General features: G+C 49.8%; 1 protein-coding gene across 2 annotated transcripts in view; it reads right to left on the minus strand.

Moving 5' to 3' along the window:
• Positions 1 to 22533, minus strand: part of LOC137424426 (uncharacterized) — a 108204-nt gene that overhangs the window by 14324 nt on the left and 71347 nt on the right. For both annotated transcript variants that reach the window (XM_078775453.1, XM_068111865.2), the window contains one exon: positions 21176 to 21218. In XM_078775453.1, the coding sequence (XP_078631579.1) occupies positions 21176 to 21218 (43 nt within the window). The remainder of the gene's footprint in view (positions 1 to 21175; positions 21219 to 22533) is intronic.

Genomic DNA, 22533 nt, shown 5'->3' on the forward strand with positions numbered 1-22533 from the left:
ATGTAGTTCCTTTCGCCACCGGCCGCGCCAGGGGTCCAGACGCTGCACCGGACCTGCATGGTCATGTCTTTCCCTAGGCGTGTGCGTGTTTGTAGCTTAAAATCAGGGGTTCCCCATTGGTATCCTGGTTGGGCCAAGGTCTTAATGCTAGCTTGCCCGTCTTCCCGGAACTCTCGTTGCTTTTGTAGTACCATGCCAACGCGTCCAGGCCCTGCCGACAGTGCTAGCCAATTTATGTTCACCCAATTTGTGTGCAGGGCTTTCTGTTCGAAACATGGTAGTGATACTCTTTGTCCCCATGTTACGGTGAGGTGTCGGGTTTCGTTTTTGCATCTATTGGAATCGGAGTTTCCCCTAGCTGCTGTCGCTATCAATAGTATTGTACCTATGATTAGGCCCATCCTTACTGTGGTTGCTGTGGTGTAGTGTCTGGTGCTTGTATGGCCAACTTACAGTGCGTGGCGTGGATCCACGAAGTCTTGCCCTCGCAAAAGACTGCCGTTGGTGTAGTCAGCAACACCTGGACTGGTCCCTTCCACCTTGGTTCCAAGGCGTTCTTGCGGGTGAAGTGTTTTACGAGCACGTAATCGCCGGTCTGGAAGTCGTGGATGGCGTGGCTTGTTGGTTCAGGCAACGCCTCTCGTACCCGGGCGTGAATTCTGCGTGCCACGTTGGACAATCCTCTGCAAAACTTTAAAAGCATGTCATCCATCACAGGCAAGTCAAGTTTGGACATGTCCATCGGTGCCGAAACAGGCAAACTCATAGGTCGTCCCATTAATATCTCGTGGGGGGAAAGGCCCGTGGTGCAGCCCGGGGTGGACCGGATACTCATTAACGCCAGCGGGAGTGCTTCCGGCCACTTCAAACCTGTGTCTGCACAGATCTTGGCTACCTTGAGTTTCAGCGTCCCATTGGTGCGTTCCACAAGTCCCGCTGATTGTGGGTGATAAGCGCAATGGAAAGATTGTTTCACGCCCAGTGCCTTTAGGATACCCTTAATCACCTCTCCCGTGAAGTGGCCCCCTTTGTCTGACGAAATTTTCTGAGGGATGCCGAATCTGCACATGAAATCCCGCACGAGGCGCTTGGCTACTGTCGGGGCGTCTGACTTGACGCATGGATAGGCCTCGACCCATTTTGTGAACATGTCCACGATTACCAGGACATATCGGAACGACATACTTGGTTCCATGTTAATAAAATCGAACTGGACATGACAGAAGGGCCCGATTGGCCGAGGATGGCCCGCATTATGTGGGTGCCTAGGGGGTGCCCCCCTGTTGTGTTGTTGGCAAACCGCGCATGACCGGCACACCTCTGATGCGATTCGCGACAGTCCCGGTGCCGCCCAGGTATAGTTTATCTGTTCCATCACCCCCCTCTGGCACACATGGCCATTTTGATGTCCCATACGTGCCAGCCAAGGCAGTAGTTCCTTGGGTGCTATCGGTTTTCCGTGAAGGGTCCACATCGCATTTGGTCCGGGGCGTGTGGCCCCTCTTTTTACCCAGTCATTGTGTTCGGCTGCTGTTGCTGCGTTTTGAAGTTTTATAACGTCCTCATTAGTTGGTGAGGCGGTGATGATGGTGCACCCAATTTGCGGGGAGGGGGTAGGTCCTGAGGTCGGTACGTTGGCAGTTTGCGTGTGTGCCCCCTTTGCTCGCGTTACCATCGGCATGTTCTGTCCTATTTGTTGGTTGGCCGCTTTTCCTGCCGCTGCGTCTGCTCTGGCGTTGCCTCGGGCGACGTCAGAGTCTGTCCTTTGGTGGCCGCGACATTTAATTACCGCGATAGCGCGGGGAAGCAAGATGCTTTGGAGTAGCCCTTCAACCAGTTCGCCGTTCTTTATGACCGAACCCGCGGATGTGAGAAAGCCTCGCATCTTCCAGATTGCCCCTTTGTCGTGAACTACCCCGTGCGCGTATGCTGAATCTGTATAAATGTTGACGGCCAGGTCCGCCGCCAAGCTGCATGCTCTAGTCAAGGCGCACAGCTCCGCCTGCTGGGCGGAAAATGTGGGCGGAAGGCGCCCACTTTCTACCGTCTCGCTATCTGAACACACCGCGTATCCAGATAGCAAAGAGCCGTCCCATCCGCGTTTAGCCGACCCATCGACGTAGTACACACGATCGGGGTCGTTGAGGGGAACGTCCTTCAGGTCCGGGCGTACCGTGGAGACTTGCTGTACTACATCGACACATACGTGGGGTTCGCCCTCCTCTGGGGTGGGCATCAGTGAGGCCGGGTTGAGTGTAGTGCAACGTTTAATGGTAACGTTGGCGGCCGTAATCAGTGCTGTTTCGTATTGCATTAATCTAGTAGTCGACAAATGTTGTGTTGTCCGCTGTAGTAACAGTGAAGTGACGCAGTGCGGTACCTGTAGCGTTACCGGGTGCCCCATCACAATGTCCGCTGTCCTTTCCACAGCGTACCTAGCCGCTGCCACGGCTTGCAGGCACACCGGAAACCCTTGCTCGACCGGTTCCAGCTTTTTACTAAAGTAGGCTACCGGTCGTTCCTTATCTCCATGAGTCTGTGTCAAAACGGACTGAGCAAAACCCCTTATTGCATGAGTGTAAAGGGTGAATGGTTTCGCATAATCGGGGAGTCCTAAAGTCGGTGCCGTTACCAATGCCTTTTTCAGCCCCTCGAAACAGCGCATCAATTCGTCCGTCCAAACCAAGTAGTTTGGTTCTCCTACTCTAGTGGCTTCGTACAGCGGTTTAGCAAGTAGCGCGTAGTCAATTATCCAAGAGCGGCAGTAACCCGTCATACCTAGGAAGCGCAACATCTGTCGTTGCGTACTTGGCCGTGGCGATTCCATGATGGCGGTCACCCGTCCAACATGCAGTTCCCGCTTCCCGTGTGAAATGGCATGACCCAAATAGGTTACTACCTTCCGTACAAATTGGAGCTTTCTCCGTCCTACCTTGTGGCCCTTGGCCGCCAAGGCTCTTAGCAGGGCCATGGAGTCCACTTCACAGGCTTCCTTGGAAGGGGAACAAATCAACAAGTCGTCAATGTATTGCAACAACACCGAACCCCCTTTTAGTTCCACGTCTGCCAAATCGCGGTGCAACGCTCGGGAGAACAGGGTGGGGCTGTCGGAGAACCCTTGGGGTAACACCGTCCAGGTGAACTGGCGCCCCCTAAAGGTGAAGGCGAACAAGTATTGTGACTCGGGTGCGATGGGTACGGAGAAAAAGGCCGAGCATAAGTCAATGACGGTAAAATGTGTTGCGTCCGGTGGAATAGATGTCATAAGGCCTTCCGCGTTCGGTACCACTGGGTGTATGCCTTGTATGACTTTGTTCACTTCCCTCAAATCCTGCACGAACCTCCATTTATCCTGCATTGGTTTCTTTACGGGCAAAATTGGTGTGTTGCATTGGCTGTTAGTTTCTACAATTATTTTCTGTTTCACCAAAGATTGAATCACTGGCTCTATGCCCGCATCGGCCTCGTGCCGCAATTTATATTGTCTCACGTTTGGGAGGGACATTCCTGGTTGGACCGGTATTACCAGAGGCTTGGCATCGCGAATTCGCCCGACATCGTTGTCGTGTTGGGACCACAAATCGGCCGGAACCTCCTCCAAGAGGTCATCGGACTCGCCCGGGCCCTGAGACACCGTTCGTACAACGTGGTTGCCCTTTGGGGGCAGGTCTGTCTCTTCAAATTTTCCTTCTATACTCTGCTCCTCAAGGGTGATCAAATACCCTTCGTCATTGTCGAGCATCGTCACTGTCCAGTGGTCCACTTCATAAATGGCGCTGCACGGAATTTCTCGCAAACGCCCCATCATCCATCCTATACTTTCCGCCGGCCATCCTTTGGCGGTGGTGAGGGTAACATGGGCGTCCACCCCTGCGGGGTACTGAGACAACGCCCGCTGTTCCGCGGTTAGGGTTACCTCGACGCCTATTCCCTCCCGTCCAACCCATATATTTGACAATGTTAGGTCCGAATTCTTACCTATTGACCCCTTTATCTTTCCTCGGTACTCGTCGTCATCGCCCCTAGCATCGTAGTAGGCCGTGCAATGGGGAGGGTTGTCCTTTATGTCTGTTGTAATTTGGTGTACGTGCAGCCAATCTCGCAACCCGTCACTCTGGGAGCATACTGTGTCTAGGACGTGTGCCCAAGAGGCCAAAGCCCCCTTTTCCAGGCTCCACCAGTATGCGGTGGGGCCGGGCCGAGACAATGCCGTCATTAACAGATCGCGTTTGGATTCCGCGACGTCTACAAAAACTCCCTGCTCCGTACATGAAATTTGGCAGCCTAAACGGCAAAGTAAATCCCGTCCCAACAAGTTAGTCGGGGCGGTGGTAGTCATCAAGAAAGCGTGTCTAGCCTCTAATGGGCCGCACACCACTCTTACCTCTTCTGAAATGGGAAGCGCTTGGGGCAAGCCTGAAACTCCCACTATCTGAACATCTCTATCAGTGGGGCGCAAAGATGGTAGCTGCCCTTCGTTAATAGTACTGTGAGTCGCGCCCGTATCTACGAGAAAATCTACCGGTTGCCCATCCACGTCTAGTGTCCAGGTCGGCTCCTCGGTTGGTGTCATAGTCAAGAGGGGGCATTCTACGGGCGGCCCGCCGGCGTCCCGTCAATAGGCTACTTGATTTCTCTGTGGCGGGTATCCCTGGCGGGGCCCCCGGCAATCACGTTTCCAATGTCCCATCTGTCCGCAACGGAAGCACGCCCCTTGTGGAGCGGTGGATGCGGGATGCCTGTTACTGTTGCGCTGACCCTGTTGCGTCGGACGCCTCGCAGGCTGTTGGTTCCGCTGTCCCCATTGTGGCGGCCCATTCCCGTTTGCTCCGCTTGGGGTCCAATAACTTGGGGGAGGCCCATCGATTTGGGGAGGGGGTCCCGGTGGATACCCGTTCTGGGGAGGGGGCGTTTGTACTGCCCAGGTCTGTGGAGGGGGTGGTTGCATGGCCCAGCTCTGCGGCGGTGGAGGGGGCCCCTGCATGTTCCAGTTTTGCGGTGGAGGGGGCCCTTGTGGGTTCCAATTTTGGGGAGGGGGCCCTTGTGGGTTCCAATTTTGGGGAGGGGGCCCTTGTGGGTTCCAATTTTGGGGAGGGGGCCCTTGTGGGTTCCAATTTTGGGGAGGGGGCCCTTTTGTCCGCATGTCGACTCGTCCATTGTCGTTGTCATCAGCGTCATTTTCGTTTTCGTCGTCGCGCCCCCACTCTTCGTTGGGCTCTAACCTGGTGTCCCGATTCTGGGCCCGTCCTTGGCCTTGATTTCCCTTCTTATTTTGGTTGAGTCGGTCCCGTTTCTCCTGGACGAGCATTTGCAACATGTCGTCCTTAACATCGGCCTTCTTCTCGTCGCCCTCGCCACATTGTTCGGCCGCTTCGACTAGTTGGTCGGTTGGGGTGTTTCTCCATCCTATCATAGCCGTTTGAATGCGCTTCTTAACTGTCGGTCTCATTCCTTCTACAAAAAAGTTGTTCACTACAGCGTGAGGGAGATCTTGTGCCCGCACCTGGCCCAGTCCTCCCCACCTTAACACTGCTCGTTCTACCCTCTCTTTCCAATCGAGGGCTGCCTCGCCATGCTTCTGTTTTAGGCCGTATATTTTATTCCAATCTGGCCCCGCGGCTGGCATCAGTGCGGTGTGTACCCCGGCCAACAATAAGTCGACCAGGGCCTCCCAATCGGCGAGGGTCTGGGCCGCGGTTTGGGCCGGGGGCGGTGCTACATTTGGCCAGCGTGCGTGTACTTTGGCCTGGTCCCACACCCGCGCTGGCAATACAGCCTTCCCCATGTGGCAGACGTCTCGCCAATCTGCGCCTGTATTTTGTATCCACAACCGCATAAATTCTGGTATCTGACCGGGATGTTCAGCCAGCAGGGTTCTCACCCGCTCCTGCATAGACGCCAAATCTGATTCCCTCCAGGGTATCCTGATGTTAATGGGTGCCCCCCTGTTCAGTCCTATTGTTTTTTAAAGGACACATCCCAATTGCAGGTTGTGGGTTCTCTGATTCCGTGCACCCTTCCAATGAGGGGTACAGTTCTCCTGGCCCCTCTGGGGCCGTGAACCCGCTGTCCGCCCCATTAATTTCTTGTCCTCTAAAAGGATTGCCCGGGCTAAGGTGAACCTGAGGGGCGGCTGGTCTAGTTTTATGGGGGTCTAACCCCTGGGGGAACAGGGGCGGGGGTGGGAGAGGTGGCGCCTGTAGCCCGGGGACAGGGCTCAGGGCTTGGGGGGGTGGGGGCATGGTGGCTACCTCCCCTGTCGCGGGGTCTTGGTCCGGATTATGGACGAGCGGCATTAGCCGCTGATTTGCTAGCTTAACTACCTCCTTAATTGTTTTGTCCTGCTGAACCCTGTCAGCTTGTTTCTTTTGGCCCTGAAGCTTCAGTACTTCCCCTGCCAAGCTAGCCTGTCTTGAGGCTGCCAGTCGCTTCATTCCTTCCTTTTCCCACCAGCCATACACTTTCCAGTAATCGGGTGGGAAGTGTTTCTTTTCCCTTTGTAGCTTATCCAAAGCTCCGTTCAACACTTCCAACTTGTCAAGTGCAAACGATCCCTCCTCTGGCCAGGGACTACTTAAATCTTTAGTTAACACAGCCCAGTCCTTTAATGGTCTTACCGCGGCAAAATGATGCCTCTTAAACATGAAAGATGCCGGGGTTCCTTTAAGGGGTTCCCTTTCTTTCGTTAGCTTGCTTCCCATCTTATTGCTCTGGGCTGATCCTTCCTGGAAAGTTCTTGGCTTGGCTCAACCTTTACGGCTGTCCGACCTCACTTTCCCCTCCTGGTGCTAACTGTAACTTTAAGCTTACTGTTAAGTCCTTACTTGTTTATCCTTACTTGTTTATCCTGGCTTTAACAAAACCACGTCATTCTGAGGCCTAAATGAGCCTCTACTTACAATTCTGTTCGAGTGCAGACAGCGCGGATGACAGGGAAGCGGACTGAACCCGTTCGAAGAAGCAAGGTACAAATTTGGAAAGATAGCCCTCTGGTATAAGACAATTGCTCACCTTAATCAAATTAGAGTGCCAGCGTCCCGGCCTCGAGCAGCCTTCCTTCCGTCGCCCGGGTTCCGCTTCCCGTCCTCCGCGTCTGTTGACACCCCACTCCTGGTACCATCTGTGAAGAATCAGCTCTTCGTTTGCAAAGAAGTCCACAAATAGCCTGAAAAATGACGCAGTTTTTTATTAAAGCCAACTTATACGGATCCGGAGGAGACCGACGTCTACAGCAATCTACAGCAAGAACATGCCACGTCAAGCCTTCCTGCCAACGCATTGATTCTCATTCACTTATATACCAAATACGATTTATCAGAAAAATCTCCGAGAGAACGAAGTGACTGGGAGAGTCCCTCCCACCGTTATCATTCGGGGGAGTCAGCCTTTCCTTTATCATTTGGACCAATTGTTTTTCTGGGCTCCGAGAAAACAGAACTGTAACTCACAAAGAGAAGAGTGTATGCTTAGCCAAACAAACCCATATATTTTATGGGTTTGTGTACATGAGTAATCCAAAGCATGTTTATACAGAGTCAAGCGTTGCTGAGATTAAAACAAAATATATATAGTTAACGATAGGTTCATGTCATTCTACTTGCATTACGCAAAAACAAGCGCATGTGGGCGTGGTTTTATGACCAGCCTTGAAAAAAGCACACGTATACCATTGTCCGGCATGACCTCATTTTAAACACAAACTGAAGCATGTTTATTAGAATTCAGGCGCCGCTATGATTATATAATTAATGTTTTTCAAGTTTATATCTGCAATTCGAGCACTCCGCTTGAAACTACACATTCCACGCGCGCATGAACGTCCGACATCCAGCGTCCGAGATTCAGCAAAGTCGCAATGACCCACAATGCATTTGGGCACACATCCTCCGAGCAACCTCATACCGCACACCCGTGACTCGCGGCTCGCTCGGCTTTTGCCTAAAAACACAATAACTCTACTCTAACTTCCACGGAGCCGCATGGCGGAAACGCAGGTTTGTACCACCTTTTGACAAAACGAACATGGCCAGGATTCTCGGATAGACGTTTAATTTCACAACACACATGACAAAAATCCGATTTAAATTCAGAGATCGCCGATTGACCTGGCACTACCATCTTAACGCCATGACGCCACGCCGCCCCCCCCCCCCGTCTTGGCGCGCACCCCCGTGCCTCCGCACGAATCTCAACACTCCCTGCACGCCGCTCTATTCGCGTTCCCGGCGGGGTTTACCTCACTTGGGACATGCCGTCGGCTGTCATAACAGAGAATTGTCAATAAAGAATCTATGACTTGACATATATATATACATAGATATACATATATATATATATACATAGATATACATATATATATATATATATATATATATATATATATATATATATATATATATATATATTGTTACGGACCGTGGATAAGATGTTGTTTTGCCGAGCGGATGGCACCGCGGCCCTAACAGTTACACCGACTAACCCGATTCCTGAACGTTGGCCGAATCGCGCCACAGATATTCAATGGGGAAAAGACTAAAGCGAAGGATGTGAAGAAGAAGAAAGACAAATGGGTAAGGAATACAAATATAATTTATTTACTATTTACAGGACCAAAAAAACCAAGGAGAAGGAAAGATAATAAAATAATATACAGAAGAAATCAGAGACACAGTGCAATGCTAGCTTACCTACAGTCTTAATTAATACCCTGGGAAAGAACAAACAAAAGACAGACTCACGCGGGGAATGATGACAGGAATGGCAGGAGGTGGATGGCTGGAGGGGGAGGAAGGTCCAGCTGGAACCGCAGCACGGTCGGGTCGGGGATGAGCAGCCGCCGCCCTCTCTCGATCGGCGCGTTTAGCAGCCGCCGTTCTCTCTCGATCGGCGCGTTTAGCAGCCGCCGTTCCTTCGCGGCCCCGCTCGAAACTGCCGTCAAGGCCCCGAAGCTGCTGGGGCTGAAGCTGCGGTGGCTGAAACTGCTGTGGCTGAAGCTGCGGTGGCTGAAACTGCGGTGGCTGAAACTGCTGTGGCTGAAGCTGCGGTAGCTGAAACTGCTGTGGCTGAAGCTGCTCTTTCAGGGATCCCTTACTCAACTCTCTTTGGGGGCGTCGGGGCCGCGGGTTATATAGGCCACACCCTCGAACCTTCGCGAACCTCCCCGAGCATTCTCTCTCCGCCCTCTCAAGTCAAACCCCATGTACTTGGTTGGTTGTTCGGGGCTGGCTCACTCCTCCCCTCTATGACGAGGTGGAGACACGCCTTTCTTCTCCGAGATTACCTCGGGTATAAAAAAATATAATAACCACCTGTTGCGGATATGGGACTTGGCCTCAATATCCGCTTGTAAATACTCCCCTATTTCCCCAATACTCCCCAACTATCCCCAATCCCCCATTCCCTAGTCCCATTGCCTGTAAATAACACTCTGTAGAACCGACCTTCCCCTTTTTCCCCCATTAAATGTCGTGCCCAGGTCCACCGCATCTCACGTAGGCAACTATAGGACATCTTGCTAGTTATTCTTAGTCTATGTCAGTTAAGGACTCGTTTCCATTAATTCTGACTCTTCGTTGCACCAGAATGTGATCGTATGGCACCAGTAGTGAGTTTAGGACCTCCCCTTACCTCCTCCCATCTTCCCCATGAAACAACAACAACAACAACAACAACTACAACTACAACTACAACAACAGAGGAGAATGGGGGCGGCGCGGCGCGGGGGAGTGTGCGTCCTCACACCGGCTCGGTTAGCCGCCATTGACCATGCGCTCCGACGGGGTTACCACGAAGGGGCTCCCTGTCAGCCCCTCGTCAAGGGCGGAGCCGGTAACCCCCCCGCACGCACCCAATGAGAAGCAACGGGCCGATTCCATCTGGGGCGGAGCTAACGAGCCGAGGGCGTGTCACTCCCCGCCGGATATACGCGGCCACTTACCGGACGTGACGTGAGATGCGCCCCCAGCTTGAAGAAGAGCCAGTCACCACCTCCGAGCGCTGAGTGAGACCTCCCGCATCTTTGGACTGGACCGGGTCGATTTTGCCCCTGAGCCAAGGTGCACCTTGAGCCATCGAAGACCTGCCCCTCCTTGCCATCAATCCCCGTGTGAGTCAGTTTTGTCCCGTTTATCTGTCGTCTGTCGGGGCTAGATAAGACTGTGTCTAAGTGCCTATCTTCCTATGCTGTCCCTCTTGTCGTTGTAATCTGACCTTCCGCCCTAATATAACCTCCTCCGGAGGTCTTGAGAACTGAACCCTTGGTGTCGTGTCATTTTAATCCCAGCCGTTGTGTCTTTTCCATCATTGATTTAGCATAGCGCGACTTAGTCAACGTTCGAGCATAATCGGGTAAACTGTGCAGACGCGGTCATACCAAACCGCTCGGTAAACTAACATCCACAACCGCGTCTGTAACACACCTTTAGAGGCCATTTTTCCCCGCAAGGCGGGGGTTGGCCTTTTTCGGGAACCGTGGTTGTTGTTGTTTGTTTGGTCCCCTTTTTGAAGCAATGTTTTATGGCCGGATGCCCTTCCTGACACCAACCCTTTTTGCCACCTTTAACGACAAACAGGGAATTACCAGTGAACTGGTACCTCAGGTGATGGCGGCAAATGTAGTTGGCAATGCGAATGGCAATGACGCAGTTGGAAATGGAGGTTTTGGGAATGGGAATGAAAGGGAATCTATCTTATTTCACTTGGTGCAATGGAGTATTTCAATTAATGGAAGACACAGCCTTACACTAATAAACATAATAAGGATATAACTGTCAACAAAGATATATCGTGTCCTGCATGTATGTTTTATGGACTAACTACAGGAACGCCCTTTGACCTTTATACAACCACAAACGGAGGGAGGAGGGGTGATATTTTACAACAACCTTTTACAACAACATTTTACCACAACAATAAATTAAAAAAACATTCTCATATCCACAACACTGCACCCTCCTCCCCTTAGGCACGTCCCGGGCCTATAACTTTTACCTTAGTGTGGCACGTAGGTGTAGTTCCCTCTACTTTTAACCTGACCCTGAGTGTGACAGTTTTAAAACACCAATAAATATGTCCCGCTGCTCCATTGCACACTACCTAACAGACTCACGCCCACAGCTAACCGAATTGCGGAATTGTCTTCAAACTATACATTGACGGTGGGGAGCATTATTTACAATGACGTTACTTTATTCACAAAACGTAACCCAGGACCTGTGATTGTTCTTTCTGGGGGGGGGGGAGACAGTCTGCTCTGCATCGACGCACCATAAAAGCACCCAAAACGCACCAATTCACCCTCAAGCACCAATCGGTGCACAGTCATCACTGTTCATGAAAATAAAAACAACAAACAAACCCCAAACCCTGCTGGTGGTCTCTTGCTCTTCAGCTCCCTCTGCTAGCTATTTGCTTTCTTCCAGTTGTTGTCTTTCTTTCATTTTCTTACTGGCGGCCTATTGGTGGAATTAAAATGCATCCAACGTGTCCATTTTTTTAAATTTATGGCCCACAGGGGGCCGACTATGTATGGTTCACCTGTGGGGCATCGGTGCCCTGTGGCCAAGGTCCGCCAGCAAGATTTCGGGCCTTCATGGCCGGTTCCAGCAGAGGGCCATGCCCCAACCCATGGGGTCCATAAGTGGTGCTCAGCCACAGACATGTGGTCCATAATATGGTGCATCGATGCAGACAGCTGGTTCTGGGAGTTCCGGGCGCACAATGGCGGACTCCCGCACGCTCCCCTCGGCGCCCAGTGGCGCACAGTCCTCATGTGGGAGACAAAAGGGGGAAAAGACAGATGAGCGAGGGGTAAGGTCACAAGGGTACACATCAATAAGGCAATGCAAGGCGAAGTGCGTACGGAGAGCGAAGTGAGAAAGCTCGTCCCTACCGTACGTCACCCCCCCTGTCACCTACACTACCCTTGCCCTTACCCCATATGTACAAAATCTACACATTTACAAATTCGTCGCTACTGTCACGTCTTCCCCATATTTCCCCTATACCAAATTCGTCTCCACAATCCCTCTAACCAAAATTTGCCATCACCCAATTCATCATCAATCCTCATAAGGAGGGAGAGATGGAACAACAAAGCACAATGTCACACCCACGTCATGATGCGTCTCACATTCCAAACATTTGCATCATAAAAATAATAAAACATGGCATGGTGCGGAGTTACGTCACCTCAGGTGAGTGGATGTAGATGGTGCAAGGAGATTTTCATCCTAACTATCCTCTAAATGACATTAACACACTTTACACTACCCGGGGTCTTTCCCTGCCAATCCATTGGCCAACTTACACTATGGGTTCTAAAAACCAATTCCCATTGACAAACTGTGGTGCTTCCTTAATTTGGGGTCTCACTCCCCCGATGCAACTCCCTGTGCCCTTGCACAATTTCAGGACTGGGGCGTGTAGCTCTCCCAGCAGGCCTACCCACCTGCACACCTCCACCACTGCAGTTGCCACCCGAGCTTACCTAGCTCCTCACCCTAACCTATCTAATTGGGGAAGGCCCCTCCTGGCTCTGTCACCCCTTGGTGCCCTCTGGCACTGGGCTACCCGGGTCCGTCCTCCGGATCCTCGGGCCCCATCCACAACAACTCTACCGGCTCCCAGAGCCCACCTGCGGCCTCACCTGGCCGACATCCTCACAGTGGTGGAGTGCCCAAACCAACTACACACACTAACAGGCTACACGCCCAGTCATTTCCACGTCACTAATGCACCCATCCAAGTACCATTCTTCCACCACGCACCACAGATGCCAATATCCAACCACAATTTACGTGTACCCTCTACCTAACACTTAAACTACCCTCCCCGGGTATTCGTGATGGGGGTCCACTCTTCCCCCATTCACACCTCCGCACCATCCACTCCACTCCACCGTTTCCATCATACTCACTGCACGACCATCCATTCCCATACTCCATATATTCCATACCATTTATTCCATACACCTGTTCTTCATACACCTGTCGTTGCACACCTGTGCAATCACACCTGGTGCCACCTGCACCCTCCTTCCTTCCTGGACCATTTGGTCAGCACAACTCATCACTATCACTCTCTCATACACTGCTCCATACACCTGTCCAGTTGCACACCTGTGCAATCACACTACAACTCACAATCATTTACTCATACCCTGCTCAATACACTTGAATACACCTCCAACACTCACACGGCATCATCTAATCTACCTGGTGCCCTGCTAACTTAGTGCTCCCCGTCTTCCCTTTAAACTAAGCACATACCACGTCATTATCATCCAAACTAATCTACCTGCGTCCCCACTACAGGTATCATTGTCACTACCTAATCTTACCGTTACCTAAGGTCATCTTCTCTGGATCCCTATCATTATCCTAACCCTCCCGGGCTAGTTTTCACTGCCATAAACCCCATAACTAGTGCTCCTTTGCCCCCGCTGTGAGAGATGGCAGAGTTGCCATCCCACCACATCGGGCATCTTCCACTACCAATTTTGCACACCAAATTTCAACCAATCAAAAATTTGCCAATCATCTGCCAATCACTCTACCATTACCAATCATCACCCTGCCAATCCTTTGCCAATCATCAAATTTTGTTTTTCTAATTTCGGGGCCAAAACACTATCCTCATCATTACAGTCTACTCACTAGAGCCTCTCGGTGCGCCAATTCATTTCCAAAGCTCGGCTTCGTAAAGCCGAGCAATGAATGCGGGTTGCTTGGTGCCAGCGGCTGGATGCGTCCGGCACTCGGTGCAGGGAAGGACGCTTACCCGGGCCGAGAGCCCACGCACCACCTCGGCACGGAGCCGTCCAATGGCCCGATTTCGACCTGCCGGAACGCCTCAACAAAAAGGGGTCGCCATGACGACCCTTCCTATCGGGCTACCCCGCTCCGCCTAGTGGAGCACGGACGCGGCCGTTCAAAGCGCGGCCCGGTGTGGATCTCGCACGGCGGTTCTTTCGAAACTGCCGCGGATCCCCGCGGCACGCAAAGCTGCCCGGTTCGCACCGAAGGCCCGATTCGGCTATACGTTGCTCTAACCGCTAACCCGGTTACCGTCGATGCTCCACTTGCATGCTCACACCCCGCAGCCCGTTCCTTGCTCATACATCCAGCCGTCTCCATGCTCTTTGTCATTGCACCTTTTCTGGCACACCCAGGTACACTCATTCTGCTCACAGACTTGGTCACACACCTGACCACCGCACACTTTTGCACACACTCGTCGTTCGCACACCTCACCAACACAACTCTTCGCGCCCCCTCCTCGGTCACCTCCTCTGTGACAACCACAGGTGTGCTCTCACTTGCACACCCAACCACGTGCCTCACTACTAACTCCAGTGTGCATTCCCATACATGCTCTACCATTCCAGGTGTGCATCCTTCCATTCCAGGTGTACATCCTCTCTCACCTGCCACAACCAACTCACGCTCCGTGTCACTCTCACTACTCTCACCTCCACACTCGGTCGCGCACTCACCCTTACTTTTGACAGCGCACTCTGTACCCATACACTCCTCCGTTACACACCTTTCTCGCGCACACTCTCCCGTTACACCCTCCGTAACACTCGCCACAGGTGTGCATTCTCCCTTACTCTTGACAGCGCACTCTTTCCCCATGCACCCGTCCGTAGCACACCTTTCTCGTGCATCCTCTTGCGCACACTCTCCCGTTACACCCTCCGTAACACTCACCACAGGTGTGCACTCTCTCGTTACATCCTCTGTAACACTCCCCATCCCGCGCTTCCATGTGCCCCCTCGCACACGCGCTACGACCAACTCACTCTCGACAGCACACTCACTCCTTGGCGCACACTTTTTCCTCACACACCCCAGAGTCAGACATTCTCGCACACCTCCTCTTTCGCACTCCGTACCTGTCGCACACTTCACCAACGGCCTCTCACGAACACACGGATCCAAATCAACCCCCAAGCCGACTGAAGCTCCCCTCACATCATATGCATTTCCGAATACATCGCCACTCACCTTGGCACCTCGTCTCCGCACCTCCTCTGCCACCTGCAAACTCTTTATTTGGTTAGCAAGCACACCATCATGATTCGAGCACAGACCTTGTACCAATTCCATTACTTCCTCCTTTATCTCTTTCTCAGTTTCCCTCCGTCTCTTCTTAATTTCACTCACCCCTTCTTCCACCTCCTCTAATTTTTCCTTTACCTCCTTCATTTCCCGGTGCACCCCCTCTATCTCTTCCTCTAACGCCACCTTAACCGTTTCTATGTGCGTCCTCACCTCCCGGTCCTTCGTCTCCATTACTTCTGTCACCTCGTTCAACCTCTTCGTCAACCCCTCATGTACCATCTGACATTCCTTCTGTGTCGCTATTAATTCATTTTTAATGTCTTTTTGTGTCGCTTTTAACCCCCCGATTATTGCAGTGTTCTTTTCCACTTGGTCCACTAATTCCTTTTGTCCCACTGTCAGCTGTTCTACTCCCTTCATCAGACCCTCTATGCCCCCCTGTAACCTAGCCGTATTATTCCTCACCTCTTTCTCCATACGCTTCTCACCTCGCTTTACCTCCTCGCGTACCCCCGAGACCTCCTCGCTTACACCTCGTCGTATCTCCTTCATCTCCGCCATCTCTTTTGTCGATGCCACCCTCATCTGTCCCAATTCATCCCTCTGAGCATCCAATTTACCTTCTAAACCGATTTTCACCTCCTCTATCTGGTTCCCCATCCGTTTGATTTCCCGGGCGGATTGCTCCCCTATCTCCCGCAATTTGTCTTCCATCCTATCTTCTAACCCCATTAACCCCTTCTTTACCTCTTTTATCCCGTTGTCTAACCCCTCAAATTTATTGTCTAACCCCTTAAAATTATTGTCTAACCCCTTAAAATTATTGTCTAACCCCTCAAATTTACTCTCAAATTTAGCTTCTAGCCCCCCGATTTGATTTCCTAGTCGCTCCCCCATTCTGTTTTCCAAACCTCCAATTTGGTTTCCCATACTCATCTGCACAGCTGCTTGCAGCTGCACAATGACGGCCTGCATGTCAATCCCTCCCACTTGTGCAGCAGGTGCGGCCGCCGTGTGCAGCAGGTGCGGCATTTTGCGCGCCCGCAACCTCGTGCGCGAGGGCGCCATCTTGCGCGCCTGAAACCTCCTCAACCACCTCATTGCTCTCCTCTATTTCCTCCCTCTGATCCTGGGTTACTCCTAACCCCTTTTCTAGTTCCCCCACCGGCATCCGATCGCCTTGACTAGCCAGGGCGCAATTTCAAAATTCAGGTTTTTCTTAAAACAAAACAAATTTCGGCAGCTCGTAATTTTGAGCGCGTTAAGCGCGCTTCGGGTCCGATCCCGCTCCCGACACCAATTGTTACGGACCGCAGATAAGATGTTGTTTTGCCGAGCGGATGGCACAACGGCCCTAACAGTTACCCCGACTAACCCGATTCCTGAACGTTGGCCGAATCGCGCCACAGATATTCAATGGGGAAAAGACTGAAGCGAAGGATGTGAAGAAGAAGAAAGACAAATGGGTAAGGAATACAAATATAATTTATTTACTATTTACAGGACCAAAAAAACCAAGGAGAAGGAAAGATAATAAAATAATATACAGAAGAAATCAGAGACACAGTGCAATGCTAGCTTACCTACAGTCTTAATTAATACCCTGGGACAGAACAAACAAAAGACAGACTCACGCGGGGAATGATGACAGGAATGGCAGGAGGTGGATGGCTGGAGGGGGGAGGATGGTCCAGCTGGAACCGCAGCACGGTCGGGTCGGGGATGAGCAGCCGCCGCCCTCTCTCGATCGGCGCGTTTAGCAGCCGCCGTTCTCTCGATCGGCGCGTTTAGCAGCCGCCGTTCCTTCGCGGCCCCGCTCGAAACTGCCGTCAAGGCCCCGAAGCTGCTGGGGCTGAAGCTGCGGTGGCTGAAACTGCTGTGGCTGAAACTGCGGTGGCTGAAACTGCTGTGGTTGAAGCTGCGGTGGCTGAAACTGCTGTGGCTGAAGCTGCTCTTTCAGGGATCCCTTACTCAACTCTCTTTGGGGGCGTCGGGGCCGCGGGTTATATAGGCCACACCCTCGAACCTTCGCGAACCTCCCCGAGCGTTCTCTCTCCGCCCTCTCAAGCCAAACCCCTTGTACTTGGTTGGTTGTTCGGGGCTGGCTCACTCCTCCCCTCTATGACGAGGTGGAGACACGCCTTTCTTCTCCGAGATTACCTCGGGTGATGGCGGCAAATGTAGTTGGCAATGCGAATGGCAATGACGCAGTTGGAAATGGAGGTTTTGGGAATGGGAATGAAAGGGAATCTATCTTATTTCACTTGGTGCAATGGAGTATTTCAATTAATGGAAGACACAGCCTTACACTAATACACATAATAAGGATATAACTGTCAACAAAGATATATCGTGTCCTGCATGTATGTTTTATGGACTAACTACGGGAACGCCCTTTGACCTTTATACAACCACAAACGGAGGGAGGAGGGGTGATATTTTACAACAACCTTTTACAACATTTTACCACAACAATAAAAAAAAAAACATTCTCATATCCACAACAACAATATATATATATATATATATATATATAAATAAATTTTATCATCAACATCCCCGCCCCAACACCAAGGCATTATCGCACTATCAACTTCCGTAAGCTAAACGCTCTTTCACCTACCTCATTCTCATCCACCCTCTCTGAAAAAATGTCCACTTCTCCCTTCATTGACCTCCACACCCCTTCCGACCTCACTGACTACTACAACCACACTCTCTCCTCCTGCCTTGACCAGCTTGCGCCTGTAAAAACCAAAACAATTTCTTTCACCCATTCTGCTCCCTGGTTTACCCCTGAACTCCGCCTGATGAAAACTCGTGCTCGCCAACTTGAAAGACTCCGCAATAAAACGGGTCTCACAGTTCACTCCCAAGCCTACAAGGACCACCTACAACACTACAAAGATGCCCTCTCCCACGCCCGCTCCGCCTACTACTCTCAAATTATCCACTCTGGCTCCGGAAACCCAAAAGCACTCTTCTCGACAATAAACAAACTCCTCCGCCCCCTGAACACCACCACCCAGTCATTCACAGTAGACAACTGCATCTCCTTCCTCTTTCTTCCAACGCAAAATTGACAACATCTACAACAGCTTGACCACCGCCGCACCCGCTCCCCCTCAAACCACCTGCCCCCCCTTATCCTGCCATCCCCTGTCTCAATTCTCCCCAATCTCCCCTACTGACCTCTCTGAACTCCTCATAGGAATGAAAACTGCCACCTACACTCTTGACCCCATCCCCTCTAGCTTTGTCAAGGCCTCCCTTCCTGCTCTCTCTCCACTTATCATTGCAACAATAAACTCCTCCCTGTCTACAGGCATCGTCCCACCTTCCCTCAAAATTGCTGCTGTTACCCCCATTCTAAAAAAACCTGGTCTAAACCCTGACACCCTAAACAACTTCAGACCCATCTCCAACCTACCCTTTCTGTCAAAAGTTTTGGAACGCGCTGTAGCCACTCAACTCAAACATCATCTCTCTGCCAATAACCTGTATGAAACATTCCAATCTGGATTCCGCTCCAACCACAGTACTGAAACTGCTCTCCTCAAAATCACCAACGACCTTCTCCTCTCCTCTGATGCTGGCAACCTCAACATTCTCGTCCTCCTCGACCTCAGCGCTGCCTTTGACACCATCAATCACACCATCCTCCTCACCCGACTTGTATCCACCTTTAACGTTACCGGCACTGCCCTCTCTTGGATTAAATCATACCTCTCTGACAGACGCCAGTTCATCTCCATCAACAACTGCAAATCCCCCACTGCTCCCCTCCCCCAAGGTGTCCCCCAAGGTTCAGTTCTTGGCCCCCTCCTCTTCATCCTTTACCTGTCCCCCCTCGGTCACTTAATCCGCCGTCATGGTCTCCAATTCCACTGCTTCGCCGATGACATCCAGCTTTTCATCTCCACCAAGTCCGTCTCCACTGACACCCACTCTATCCTGACAAACTGCATCACTGAAATAAAACCCTGGCTTCAAATCAACTTCCTCAAGCTTAACTGTGATAAATCTGAAATAATCATCATTGGCCCAAAAACGCTCACAAAATCAACCCATAACTTTGCCCTCAACATCGACGGTATCCCAGTATCCACCTCCCCTCACATCCGGAATCTTGGCGTCATCTTTGACCAAACCCTTTCCTTCGACAAATACACTAAACAGATCACAAAGTCAGCCTTCTTTCACCTGAAAAACATTGCCCGTCTCCGCTCATCCCTCTCCTCCACGGCTGCAGAAACCCTCATCCACGCCTTCATCACCTCCCGTCTGGACTACTGCAATAGCCTCCTCTATGGTTCACCCTCAAAAATCACCAATAAACTCCAATACATTCAGAACTCCGCTGCCCGTCTACTCACCCATTCCCGGACCCGTGACCACATCACCCCCGTCCTTTACAAGCTTCACTGGCTCCCCATCCCCCAGAGAATCCAGTACAAAATCCTCCTCTTGACATACAAAGCCCTCCATAACCTGGCCCCATCCTACCTGGCTGACCTCCTCTCCAGACACACTCCCACCCGCAACCTCCGCTCTGCTGGTACCAACCTCCTGACCCCCTCCATCCGGACCAAATTCAGATCCTGGGGGGACAGGGCCTTCTCCATCGCTGCTCCCACCCTCTGGAACTCACTACCTCACACCATCAGAGACTCCTCCTCACTCACCACATTCAAAACATCACTAAAGACCCACCTATTCAACACTGCATTCAACATTCAACCCACAGCATTTAACCCCTGACTATCTCTTCTCCTTCTCCCTCCTTTTGCTTTAAATATTTCCCTATTGATTCTTGTCTTTTTGCAATTGTTGTTTTCATGTATTGTTATGCATTATGTTTTCCACTCTGTCAAAGCGCCTTTGGGCTTCTGGAAAAGCGCTATACAAAATAAATGAATTATTATTATTATTACTATATACATATATATATATATATATATATATATATATATATATATATATATATATATATATATATATATATATATATATATATATATACACACGTGTATATTATAAACACAGAGATGTGATTACTAGAATACATTAGACAGCAGAGAGCTAGCTCAATAACTCGGAAAGCTCTACTATGAAAAGTGAAACAAAAAAGCAATGCAATAATTTATCTAAAGCATGACCTTGATTTATAGGCCTTCACTAGTGGGACTGGGCTGACAGGATGGCCTAGCTAGAGGTACGCACACTTGCATTGAAGCTGTCTAGCCTGGGTTTGAATCCCAGCCCAGCTATAACCTGTCATCCCAGTGTTTCATAGGCAGGGCGATTCATCAATTTGTGTGCCGTCGGACGTTAACGGGCGACCCATCTGCCACTTTTTTGTATTTTTTTTTTAATGGGATTTTGCCCTCCACAAAGCCTACAAGGCCACACGAGGTGGGGGCTATGCAAAGGAAAGAAGAGTATAGATATTAGACAGAAAGGAGGAATCTTTTGACATTCCTCTTGAATTGAGGTAGGTTGGGGTAGAGGGGAAAGCAGGATGCAGGTAAACTGTTCCAGAGTGATGCTGTACGGGGAAAACGTTAAAGATCCTGCAGTGTCCTTCTCGAAGAGGAGACAAACTATCACCATCACCATAAACAAATTACAAATTCCTGCTATAAACAGCAGAGGGCACTGCATCAGCGGCACAGCAGCGCCCTCAGCCAAAGATGCTACCCCGTAGTCTTGTGCTGCATACAAAAGAAGAAGACTTTTGAGACGATATTACCTTTTTTCTCTATTTTATCAACCCCCCTCATTAGTAACACATTAAATTCTGTGAACATCATAATCAAACAGAAGACCAAAATACTGCATTGGAGTCATCAGAAGGAACACGAATAAGTAAAGAGCAAAGATGGAGTCATCAGAAGGAACCTGGTACGCACACTTCTGTCATGCATCATCACAGTCTGTCATGTTCAATTTCAATAAATATTCAAACGGTTTACAACGGCTGGATTGAGTTATCATCACACACTGATGGCCAGTTGTTCAAACGTCGTCATTTACATTTACAGTGCTTTTATCAAACTTGATGAAGAAATTGAAATTTTCAAAAACAGAAACAAAACCAACTCACTCACCTTGAAGCAAAACCCACTTGTTTGTTGTATAATGGGTAAACACCTGCAGTTTTAGGGACAAACAGGTTTGTTAATAAGAATACCAAATGATAATTTACATTTTCATGCATATTGAAGAGTTGGACACAAATATGTGTTCAGATAAGATTATGTTCGGTGATTGTAAACTAAAGTTCATTGAAGAATTCTCATTTCCAAAGAAATGTCTACTTTTTATATAATACTACGTTTACAGGAGGAAAAAGCAATTGTTACTTCATCAGGTTTTCACTCATTTAGATAAAAAGTGAGCTTCATTCCTTAATTCGACCAATTAACGACTTCTATCACACCTTTTCCAGTCCACTTTCATGGAAAGGTCCAACAAAAAGAGAGTGGGGATTGTGCAGAGTTAAAACAAAAGTATAAAAAACCTTGACCAAATCCATTGTAGATACAATACGTGACTTTCGAAAGGACGTACGAATGCTCAACAAGGCCTTTTGTGAATGCACTGTATTTGTGTTTACACCGATTTGGTTCTGCTCGCCGCTCACCTTTATCCTGCCACCACTAGTGTGAAAACTGTGAGTCAAATTGTCTTTTAAACACAACTTTCATCATTGCAAATCTGCTGAACTGAATGCAAATCAGACTGAAGATAAATACTATCTATATATATATATATATGCATTTGAAGCATGGAGGATGGGCGGTGGAGGAGACCGATTCATGGCTGCAGCACACACAGAAAACAGATGAACAAAGGACATGATAATGGGTATTATAACGAAAGGGAACAGCATGGTAGACGAGAGGAGGAGAATGATGATGAGAAATGTCATCTGGAAGAGGAGCTGGATAATAAGATACAAGTGAGAATGACACCAACTTAAGAAAAACCATGACTACACAATAATAAATGCACAAAAAAACTATAAATCAGCAGAACAAACAAATCTTTAAAAATAATACCAAAATCAGCCCCCCTGAAATAAATAAACACATCTTGAGTTTTTCAGCAGCACTGGCCATTCAGGAAAAAAAAATAACAAAACAGCACAAGAACAGAACAGACCTCACAAATTAAAAAAAATAAAGCACCACCAAGGAAGCAAAGACTTGAGAGATGGAGGGAGATGCTCAGAAAGGAGACAGGACAGATTCAGCAATTCCAAAGAGGAAATCAAAGTCCAAAACTAAATAGGAGAATCCAAAAAATAAAGAACAAATATACATTTGAAGATAAAGACCTTGACTTATGGTTTCTGAAAACAAATTCAAAATATAAATGATAGCAAGGAAAATAAGACTAAAAATACGATGAGGCTAACAGGGAGAAAAGAAGGCCAGATCTTTGAAAACAACATAAAAATATT

This window comes from Myxine glutinosa, chromosome 4 (assembly GCF_964187855.1).
Source record: "Myxine glutinosa chromosome 4, kmMyxGlut1.1, whole genome shotgun sequence".
NCBI classification, from domain to species: Eukaryota; Metazoa; Chordata; class Myxini; order Myxiniformes; family Myxinidae; genus Myxine; species Myxine glutinosa.